Source organism: Lichenostomus cassidix, chromosome 26 (genome assembly GCF_008360975.1).
Source record: "Lichenostomus cassidix isolate B80296 chromosome 26, HeHo_3.0, whole genome shotgun sequence".
NCBI lineage: Eukaryota > Metazoa > Chordata > Aves > Passeriformes > Meliphagidae > Lichenostomus > Lichenostomus cassidix.
The window spans coordinates 809,238-820,552 of NC_139506.1; the positions used below are offsets into that span (position 1 = coordinate 809,238).

The 11,315-nt window shown below is 49.1% G+C and overlaps 1 protein-coding gene across 10 annotated transcripts in view; it reads left to right on the forward strand.

Moving 5' to 3' along the window:
• The window catches only part of PPP1R12B (protein phosphatase 1 regulatory subunit 12B), a 131,577-nt gene that overhangs the window by 108,195 nt on the left and 12,067 nt on the right, over positions 1-11,315 (forward strand). For 7 of the 10 annotated variants that reach the window (XR_014856576.1, XM_085082815.1, XM_085082817.1 and 4 more), the window contains 5 exons: positions 7,538-7,554; positions 8,023-8,170; positions 8,758-8,862; positions 9,130-9,183; positions 10,567-10,617. Coding sequence is in view for 9 of the 10 variants with exons in the window: in XM_085082815.1 (XP_084938941.1) it covers positions 7,538-7,554; positions 8,023-8,170; positions 8,758-8,862; positions 9,130-9,183; positions 10,567-10,617 (375 nt within the window). In the remaining variant the exon portion in view is untranslated. Of the gene's footprint in view, positions 1-7,537; positions 7,555-8,022; positions 8,171-8,757; positions 8,863-9,129; positions 9,184-10,566; positions 10,618-10,922; positions 10,991-11,315 lie in introns of those variants that run through there. The other 3 variants (XM_085082819.1, XM_085082818.1, XM_085082820.1) reach the window with 2 other exon arrangements.

The following is an 11,315-nucleotide window of genomic DNA, read 5'->3' on the forward strand; positions in this document are numbered from 1 at the left end:
TGTTCCATCTTGGAGAAGCTTTTAATATTATGCTTCAGTAACGGCAGTTTTTCTTAAGCAAAGTTTATTGATTTATAGTTTGAGAAAACATATTTTGCATCAGGCTTTGGGGAGTTGGAGGTTACATGGAGGTGGTTTGGCTGCACTGGATTATTAATCATATCCATGGGATTTTGGAATCCTTGCATTTTGCACGATTGCAGGCTCGAACTGGAAGCAGCACATCCATCACTCCGGTGGAGCTAACAGGATGCTGCACAAACCACAGCTCTCGGGTCAGAGGAGCAGCTTTCTGAGGGAGGCAATGACCTCAAAATAACTCTCAAAAGCAGAGTTCAGCCAGACCTTCGAATTATTCTGCGCCCACTGAAAAACTAAACTTGATCCCAGCCATTCCTGACTGGAATGACAGATGCAGTTGGAGGGGAACACTGACCTGAGTTGTACCCACTGGGGATGGTCAGAGGTGTCCCAGGCAGCCTCCTCTTGGCTTCTCCTCCTTCCAGCTCAGCTCTGCCTACGATGGCTCCTGGAGGCTTCATGCCCTCAGCAATGCCCTGCTCTGCCCTGGAGTAGTCTCGCCTCAAGTCCAGGGCACAGTTTTGGGCATGGCAATATAAGAAGGATCTGAAGGTATTGGAGAGTGTCCAAAGGAGTGACATGGGAATTGGGAAGGGTCTGGAGGGGCCATACTAGGAGCAGCTGAGGGCACTTGGTCTGCTCAGCCTGAAGGAGCCTGAGGTCAGACCCCACCAGGGGCTGCAGCTTCTCATGAGGGACAGCTCTGATCTCTGCTCTGTGTGGCAGTGACAGGACCCAGAGAAGGGCTGGAGCTGTGTCAGGGGAGGGTCAGGCTGGATATCAGGAAAAGGTTCTTCCCCCAGAGGGTGCTGGGCACTGAACAGACTGCCCAGGAAATGGGCACAGTCCCAAGGCTGCCAGAGCTCCAGGAGTGTTTGACCAATACTCTGAAGCCCAGGGTGGGATTGTTGGGGTGTCTGTGCAGGGCCAGGAGGTGGGCTCGATGATCCTCATGGATCCCTCCCAGCTCAGGACATTCCATGCTCCTAAGAGGGAGAGGTTGTCCTTTGGAACAACATCAGCTGACATCAGCCTGGCCCAGCACTAGAGCTCATGTAGGTGCAGAAGCAGCCGAACAAGAACATTGTGGTTTTTGCTTATAAAAGGGAAAGAACCCCAAAACCAGCTGGCTTTAGTTTGCATTTAATTTCTAAAATAAGCACAGCTCATCAAGAGGGTATTTGCCAGCACAGGACGAAAATTTGAGGGGTTTCTAAAACTTCCGCTGTTACTTAAAGGAGGGCAGAGCTGGAGCTCTGCCTCTGGGTCTCATTACATGGTGGTTAATTAATCTTAGGCATTGATCAGGATTTCTGAGACAAAACACACCAAAATAAATTCCTTGACAACTTTCTTAAAATAGTGCACACTGTCCTGAGATTCGCCAGCTGGAGATAAAGAAGCATAAAATGTTCCCAAAGCATCTAGTTTTTACTCTTTTTCTCTTTTTTTGGTTTTTTTTTTCCTTGGAAAAAATGTAAATACTAGGGATTTCTGCCTTCACTGGCTCCAACCTCAGCCACAAAATGTAATTGGAAGCAATTAGGGCAGTTTCTGCCTTGGCAGGAGCAGCCGCTGATCCCCCTTTTGGCGCTGCAGTTCAGGGCTGCATTTTATCGAAACCTTCCATGAGGAATTTGGTTTTAATTATTCATCACTGAGCTTCCAATGGCTGCAAAATTTTCTGAGTTTTTAAGGGAAGGCTTCTGCCTTCCACAGTCTGAGTACATTTTTAAAATCAGTCCTGGATGGTATTCCTGGCACAGGGAAGCATCTCAGGATTCTGGGTAGATGGAGCCACAGCCACTACTCAGCTGTGCCTTTTCCCTGAGACTGACCTATGTCAGTACCCTGCGAATCTCGGGAAGTGTCCAAGGCCAGCTTGGACAGGGCTTGGAGCAACCTGGCGTAGTGGAAGGTGTCCCTGCCCATGGCAGGGAGTGCAACTGGATAAGCTTTGAAAGTCCCTTCCAACCCAAACCATCCTGTGATTCCATCATTCTGGGATGCTCTTTGCCCTTTTTCTTGGGTCCCATCTCAGATCCTGATGCTTTTCCCACCCACCTGGGTTGGATCATCTCTGAGCTGGCAAAATGAGTTGAACCCTTCAGTGTCCTCCACCACCCCAATGCCACCTAGACGTGCTGCCCACCATGAGATGGGTGGGAGGGAAGGTGATGGGATCTCTCTGGTGAGAGCTCTGAGAGCTGAGGATTACCAGAAGCTTGTGAGCACAGCTGCAGTGCTCCGTGCTTTTTAGTTTTCCTTTAAAAGTCCCCCCCTTGAGTGTCTGGGCAGGAGTGCTGGGGCCCAGCTCGGCTGCCGTGCTGGATTCTGAATCAGGACAGATGCCTCCAGCCCTGCATGTTCCCCCCACCCTAACCCCTGCAGTGCTCTGACCCTGTTTAGATTATGGAAGGATAATTTCACAACTCGATGCTTCCCTGGTTCTTAATGTTTCTAGTTGAATTTTGATCCCAAGGGAAATAAAGGAATCTGGGAAAAACTGCAGTGCTGCTCCAAATTTGCCAGGGAAAGAAAAAAGCCTCCAATGCCTTTGTTGATGATGACTGGAGTGGATACAGCATTTTCTCAGCATCCCCTTTTTAACGCTGACAAATTCCTTCAAGAAAAAGTGAGGAAGGAAAAGAATCTTCTTGCACCAGCTCAGTCAAGTGCATTTGTTATGCCTCAGTTCTTCATTCCCTCACTTCATCCCCAGCTTCGTGAAGGAAGGAGGGTTTTGTCCTTCACCTTCTCACTCTGACCTTGGAGTTCTCAGCTCTGGGATGGCATCTCTGAGCAAACAACTTCCTTCCTCACTTCCATGGGCAGCACAGGGAGCCAGCCAATGCTGCTGGAATTCCAGTGGCTGTTTGAGAGGATGGGGAAGTGCAGGCTGGGGCAGCAGGGGCTGCACTGATGGAGCAGATGCAGCTGGAAGCACATGGAGGGGTTTCCAAAGGTGCCATGGCCAAGCACAGGGCAGAGCTGAGCTGGAAAGAAGCTGTCTTCTGCTGAAACTGTGTCTCCAGTGTGACTCTTCAATGGCCTCTGAAGATGTTTGTCTCTCTTTTAACAAATGACAGGGATGTCTCAGTTAAGCACCTACTGCAGTGTTTCATAGAATCATTGAATCAGAGTCACTGAGCTTGGAAAAGCCCTCTAAGGTCATTAAGTTCAACCATTCCCCCACCACTGCCATGTTCACCGCTAGCCCATGTCCCCAAGTGCCACATCCACAAGTTTTTTTAACAATTTCAGAGACAGTGACTCTACCACTATCCTGGGCAGCCTGTGCCAGTGCCTGACCATTCCTTCAGGGAATAAATTTTCCCCAGTATTCAACCTCAACCTCCCCTGGCACAGCTTGAAGCCATTTCCTCTCATCCTGCTTCTTGTTCCCTGGGAGCAGAACCAAACACACCCCCAGATGCACCCTCCTGTCAGGGAGTTGTGCAGAGCCAGAAGGTCCCCCTGAACCTCCTTTCCTCTAGGATGACTCCCCCCAGCTCCCTTAGCTGCTCTTGGTGCTCCAGACTCTTCCCTGGCTTCATTGTTCTTCTCTTAGAAGGCTTTTCCAGCTTTAATAATGCTGTGATTCCATGATTCCAGGTTACTGCAGGGTGGCTCTGCTCGATGCTGGCAGCAGCAACAATGATGCAGCTTCTCCCCTCTGATGTGGCACTTTGCTTCTCTTTAAACATGTAGGGACAGTCACAGTCTGAACCTATCCATTACAGGAAAGTTGTAAATACAATAAACCTGGGGGTTGTCCCCCTTTTTGCTGTGGATGTTTAAAGTGATTCCTTTCTTATCCCACCCTTCCTTTGTGGAAGTACACCCCTGCTCTCCTGCATATGGAAATTCTTGTTTCTTTGAGGCAAAGGAAAGGATAGAATTGGTTTTTCCTCTTGCTGCAATCACCCAAGCTGGCTCGGGGACCTGCTTGGATTCATTACTGAGTTTCCATGTCACCTTGCCCAGCCACATGGCATTTCCCAGCACTGTTCAAATCCATTAGCAGGTGCGTTTTCTGAAGTAAATTCAGGCTTGCTAAGGAGGGCATTACTTGCCCAGCCATTTGTCATCATAGCAAAAGTCGTCACTGAAGGGGATTAGCATAAAGAGCACAAATAACTTTCAACAAGAGCCTTGTTAATCACTATAATTCCCTTCTCCAGCTCTTCAGGGGAAGTTGAGTCATTGGGCCAGGATTCAGAAGGAGCTGTCAGGCTGCTAAAGGGTTTAAGAAGCAAATGTTGAAAGCTCAGCTAACAAAGTACCGTGGAGAGATCAGTGTGTGTGTGGCTGAAAACGCAAAATCCTTCATGGAATCCTAGAATCCCAGACTGGTTTGGGTTGGAAGAGACCATCAAAGCTCATCCAGTCCCACCCCCCACCATGGACAGGGATACCTTCCACTACACCAAGTAGCTCCAAGCCCTGTCCAGCCTGGCCTTGGACACTTCCAAGGATCCAGGGGCAGCCACAGCTTCTCTGGGCACCCTGTGCCAGGGCCTCCCCATCCTCACACGAAGAATTAACCATCTAACCCTGCCCTCTGGCAGTGGGAAGCCATTCCACCTTATCCTGTTGCTCTTGATCCTTGTCTAAAGTCCCTCTCCAGCTCTCTTGGAGCTCCTTTAGGCACTCGAAGAGGCTTTAAGGTTCTCCCTGCATCCTTCTCTTCTCCAGACTGGACATCCCCAGCTCTCCCAGCCTGGCTCCAGAGCAGAGGGGCTCCAGGCCTTGGAGTATCTCCATGGCCTCTTCTGGACTCTCTTCCAACAGCTCCATGTCCTTCCTGTGCTGGAACCCCAAGGCTGGAGGCAACTCTGCAGATGAGGTCTCACCTGTGTGGGGCAGAGGGGCAGAATCTCCCCCTCCACTGCATGACCCAGGATGTGGTTGGATTTGTGGTCTGTCTTTCTAACAACAGCCCTGTGCTGGAGACCAGCTGTACAGAAACTGTGTCCCAACTTGCTGTCATTGGGCTTAGTACAGAGCATGGCCCAAGCCACAGCTGTTGGGACAAGAGGGCTGTGTCCCTGACAGGACATCAGGCAGCTGCCAGGCATTCAGTCCCACGAGATGCTTCCCAGACAGCATCCAGCATGGCTTGTGGAGGTGCAGCGGGACTTAACCATGGTGGAAATGCATCTGTTGTTTTCTTTGGAAGGTTTCTCACCTGTAAGATGAAAAGAGGAGAGAGATTTTATTAGAGCAAATGAAATAATACTGGACTGGATGGACCCACTGCTGTGTCTCAGGGCCCATGCCTGCACCGGGATGGCCTCCTGGAGCTTTGGTGAAGGTTTCTACAGGGTGGGGCTCACACTAGGCCTGCCCAAGGGCCTGGCTGAAGGTGGCCCTGGGGGCAGAGCTGGAGGGAGAACATGCTAATTCATAGCAGGGTTTGCTTGTCCTTTTGATCTCTGCACGTAGCAGCTTTGAGCATGTGGTCCATCTGTGAGACTCTGTGCCAGGTCCTGTCAGTTCATTTATCTGGTGCTGGTCAGCTCACAGTGTCACTCACGGTGTGTCAGAGGCTGTGCTGCAGAGCCCACGTGTTGCAGGCTCCCTAGGGACCCTCCTGTCCTGAATCAGGATGCAAGATGAGGGTCACATTAGGGTGGGATGTATTAAAAGCTCAGTAGCCAGGTGCAGGTACTAGGTGGCCGTGTCCTGGTGAACAGTGGGCAGGGCTGGGCACAGGGCAGGGTGCTCTAGGAGCTGCCCTGTGCTCCTCTGGCTTTCAGTGGAGAGGTGACCAGTCACTTGTCCACCCTCCTCCTCCTGTAATGGGTGATTTAATTCCTCTCTCCATGGGGTGTACTCCCAGATCCCTGCCCAGGATCAGAGGCATTGTCTGGGTGCCAGGTGGGAGCAGGAGGTCTGAAGTCTTGGAGCACCAGGGTGCCAGGCAGGCAGCAAATCTGCCTCCCAGCAAGGCGTTAGCAAGTGGATTTACTGGTGTAGCTGACAGTGCAAGCAGCACGAGCATGTCTGGGCACTAAAAGCCTGACCCCTCATGTGCTCTGTGATGTCCTTTGTGTTGACTCTTTATTAAAAAGAGTGTAGGGAATTGGCTGGAAGTGCCTGTGGGAGGTTTGTGCTCACTCAGAACAATGATGCTACTGATAAACCAGCAGAGGAATACTGGGCTCAATTTCCAGTTCAAGGGACCATAAAGAGTTGGAATGCACCTGAAATTTGAATAAATGTATGTCAGACAAAGAGAAACCTCATGGCAGTGTGGCATGTCCTGCAGGACAGCAATGCTGTCACCACTGGATTTCTGCAACTGTAGGAAGGAAATGTTCGGTCCAGAAAACTTAGTTGAAATGGTGGTTTACCACAACCAGCCTCTCTGTAGCATTTTCATAGAATCATGGAATTATTTAGGTTGGAAAAGCCCTGTAATATCATTGAGCCCAAACATTCCCCCAGCATTGCCGTGTTAACCACTAAACCATGTCCCCAGCTGTTACATCTACACATTTTTGGAGCACTTCCAGGGATGGTGACTCCACCACTGCCCTGAGTAGGGCTGTGCCAGGGCCTGACCACCCTTTGAAGGAAAAAATTATCCCAAGTATGCACCTAACCTGAACCTCCCCTGGCACAACTTGAGGCCATTTCCTCTTATTCTGGCCCTTGTTCCCTGGGAGCAGAGCCTGACCCCCACCTGCCTCCACGCTCCTGTCAGGGAGTTGTGCAGAGCCAGAAGGTCCCACCTGAGCCTCCTTTTCTCCAGGCTGAGCCCCGCAGCTCCCTCAGCTGCTCCTGATGCTCCAGACACTTCCCCAGCTTTTCTCCCTTCCCTGGACATTCTGCAGCGCCTCAGTGTCCAAAGGCAGTGTGAGGACAGCACAGTGGAGGTTTGGATGTTGGTGAGGAAAGAATAACCCAACACAGGCTTCAACCACCCTGGTGAAAGGATTTTCTCTCTCCGTCCTGCAGCTGCTGTTGTGTCTCTCTGTTCTATGGTGAAGCATTTCTCCGTGGGGAGGTACTTGCCCATGGAGAGATAAGTGCTTGTGATGTTCTCAAGCACAGCACAAACACTGGGAGATCCCTGTGTCTGTTAATCCCCCTCACCCACATTGCACACAGCACAGTGATCAAAGTTAAAAAGAATAACTTCACTGGAAAAGGGAAACAATAAATTAGTTTAGATTCCAGGGAAGGGATTTCAGTTCTGGAAATGAGTATTTGACCAGCAAGGTTCAGGATTTCTTTGGTGAGGGAAATAAATGCTTCAGAAGAGCTGAAGCAGTTGAAGATTCAGGCAGAGATTGGAGATTCTCAGTTTGGGCTGGGAAATCTCTGTGTAGCCTGGCATGAGCTGGGTGCTGGTATCAGAGATGGGAAATCGCTGCTGCCTGAAGTTTTTAAATTGAACCTTTAATTCTCATTATTAATTACCTTTCTTTCTTTCTTTTCCTTTCAGCATGAAAGACTTTCAAGGTAAGAATTTTCTTTCTTTAGTTTTTTTCTATGTAATTTTTATTGGCAGCATGTTTTTGTATGGCTTTGAGGATTCCCTAGGCTTCAAATCCAGTCTCATACTGGCTATTTGGTCCTTTTCTGAGCTCAGCTGTGGGGCCACTTTGCTTCTATCCTTTGCTCTCAAATTATTTACCTCAGTGCCCTCTTAGAAATGGAGCTCATTCCCACTATGGAGAGGAGAGGTCTGGCAGGGCTGGGTTGGTGTCCTGGGGATTTTTTCCAGCCGTTGTAGTGGTAGCTGCCAGGTTTTGGGCAGCAATCCTCAGCACTGAGTGAAGGGTGTTCTCACTGATCCCAGAGCCCCGACTCAGCCAAATCTCCCACAGCCTCCAGTCCCAACCAGCTGGGCCCAGTGCTGGCTGGTCCATCTTACAGCAGCTCCATAGGGCTGGATCTTTTTGAATCCTGTTAAATCTCCTGTTCCAGGTTGGAAGCAGCTACAAACCCCACCACGAGTGACTCGTCCTACAGCGACCGTGCCTCCAGCCGCTCCAGTGCCTACAGCCGCAGGGAGAACCGGCTCGCCGCCCTCAGCAGCCGGGGAGAGGAGGAGAGCAACAGGGACTATAAGAAAGTAGGCTTTTTAAAATGTATTATTGTCACTGCACACACTGCAAACCTGCCTGCTGCCAAAACCAGCCCTGAGAATCAGTGGGAAGAAAGAGAAGTTGTTTATTTTCATTTTCTCTGTTTCAGAGAATACAGTGGTTTGGGTTGGAAGAGTGGTTTGGGTTGGAAGAGACTTAAAGCTCATCTCATTCCACCCCGTGCCATGGGCAGTGACACCTCCCACTATCCCAGGTTGCTCCAAGCCCCATCCAACCTGGCCTTGGACACTTCCAGGGATGGGAAAGTGTCACCATCCCTCTGAGTAAAGAATTACCTAAATTGAAAACATCCCTTTTTTGTCTCTTGGCTGTGTTTAAACTCCCTACAAAATTCAGCAGCTGTTTTCTTATTTCTTATTCATGAATTATGAAAACATAAGTAAAGCGTCCAAGTTGGTTTTGTTTTCCCTTCTTCTCATCTCCTGATGTGTGGGAGCAAAGCAAACCCCTCAGCTCAGTGCTGAGGGCATAGGTCTGCTCAGAGCAGCATGGCAGGATGGGGTTAATCAACCAGGAGCAGCCTGCTTAATTGAGCTGTTGGTTTGCATTTCAGTTATATGAGAGTGCCCTGTCTGAAAATCAGAAGCTGAAGTCAAAACTGCAAGAAGCCCAGCTTGAGCTGGCTGACATCAAAGCAAAGTTGGAAAAAGCAGCCCAGGTAAGGGAAAATCCAGGTCCTGACTGGAGAAACTGAGCACCGGCCATGACAAACCAACACTTGTTCCAGGATGGGAAAGGGAGAGAAGCCCCTGGAAGGATATTCCTGGGAGGGAAGATTGCCATAGAGGAGACAAAAATAAGCAAGTGATTTTGTAAATCAACTTGCTGTGTCCCAGGCAAGAGCATCTGTGGGCTGTCTCAGCCTTTGTGCAGCACCCTGTGAGTGCTCTGGGGTTTAATCACTTTCTATTTTTAATTTCCATAGCAGAAACAGGAGAAAACTTCTGACCGGTCCAGCATGCTGGAGATGGAGAAGAGGGTATGTGTCTCTGCTTTCTTCTGAGTCACAGCCTGTGCCTTGTGCAGGGCAGTCATTTCTAGAAGGAAAGTGTTAATTAAAAGATAAGTTGTATTTTTGCCTTGAGGAGCAGTACACAGTGATAATTGTGTTCTGACCTTTCCAGGGCCTGAGACTCTGCTGCTCTCTTTGCATATCAGCTTTGTTCTGATTCCTCTCTTTCTTTATAGGCAGCTGCAGACCAACGGATTGTATCACACTAAGGAACTGTTGGTCCACTATGCTTTAAAACATTCTTGATCCTTACAAATGAAGACTGGTCAGGGGTGGTGGGAAAACAAGGCAAAATCCTGGAAGGGCTCCTCTCAATCCCTTCATCCCTCAGCCTGGTAGATACCAAGAATTGCCCCAGCCCAGGGACAGGACCTTGAACTTGGCCTTGTTGAAGTCAGGGTAACATCCTTTATAACTTCTGTTGAAGTTAGGATCACAGTAGCCACAAATACAGGATTCCTAGAGTTAGAGACTAAAAACATATCCAGCTGTTCTCAGTGAAGATGCATTAACTGTTTCCAGGTGGCTCATGCATTGTGCACTGATGAATCCCTGGATGAAGTGTGCTGTGGGCAAAAAATGACCCAGAACTCATCAGTCACAGCACATTCAGAAGCTGCCTTTTGCTCACTCTCCTGGCCTCATGGCTCTTTGCAGCGGGCAAAGGAGCAGGGCAGATAGTGTAAATCCTGTTCCTGATGCATGTTTCCCATTTTTCTCTTCTCAGGGCACATCCCTGGGATGGTTTGAGCTCCCTCATGTTGGCAAAGTTGCTGAAGGAGTCCAGATCTCCCCTCCTTGGCATGGCCTTAGGCAAGGCCATGCACATGGCAGAGTCTACCCATGTAATCCTCACTTTCCAAAAGGCACTGAAAGCAGTCAGCTTTACAGCTTTGCAGCCCTAAATTATCTGGGAGAAATGGGATTTCCAGGCAGAGAATTTCCTTTCCCTGTTCTCTGTTTCCTATTTAAGTGGCTCAGTGACTTTTCTCATTGCTACCTTTAGTGGAGTGTAAGTAAATCCATGGCTTCACCTACAGAGCTCAAAATCACATTACATCAGCAACTCCTGAGAACTGGGATCACTGAAAATGGGGGATAGTTTCATTAGTGGTATGAATAGAGCTCAGGATCTGCCCAGACAGGCCCAGCACATATCCCTACTGGTTTGCCAGCTGCCCTCTCCCATCTGATCAGCTCCTGGTTGTAACCTCTGCCTTGCTTTGGGATGCTCTTCACTGAATGCTCCTACAGAAACACAAGACTCTTATTTTTCTTTAAAAGAAAATATGCTGTAAACTTTTCTTCTAAATCCTTGTGACCCTCTTTGTTATGAATCCTTTTAAACAGGAGAAGCGAGCCCTGGAGCGGAAACTCTCTGAAATGGAGGAGGAAATGAAGGTAAGAAATAATCTTCACTGCTTCTATTCCATTTTTTATGCTCTGTATTCATGTCTTTGGGCATTGTCACCCAGGAGGAGGATGTTAAAGGTGTTCATGGGAAGGGACTAATTTTCCTTTCTGCACTCAGAACTTGCTTTAATGGCCCTGTTCTCCAAACATGAAATGCTAATAAACTGTCCTGTTCTTATTCATCTGATTGCTCCTATGTTTGATTTGTTCTGCTGTTTGATCCGAGAACGCTTAAAGCTGTTCTCCTTAAATGCCTTCCCAAACTAACCTTTTGTGGCATCGCTGAGTTCCAGTGTGTTGACCCCCTGTGCTCTGACTAGTCTGCAGCCCCAGTTAAGCCGCTGAGGTTCTCTCCGGATGGGTAAGAAGACAAAGCTGGCTTTTGAGCTCACGCACACTGGCCAGATAAAACACAGAGTTGTTGTGTTCCTGTACTCCCTTCCCAAAGCATGTCACTGGAAGGCCACAGCAGCCTGGGATAATTTCAGCAGAGAGGAATTTGTTTCCTGATGGGATGTGCAGCATGGCTTGCTGTCACGAGCCATGGCTACCAGTGCTCCGGCGTGTTCTCTCTCTCTTGTGGTGTTGCTTCAAGGATGGTTCTGCCCGTGAGGGGAGCCCTGCAGAGCCCAGGCAGTGTCTGGCTGCCCACACTCACCTAAAGCCTCACCCTGGTTCAGCAGTGC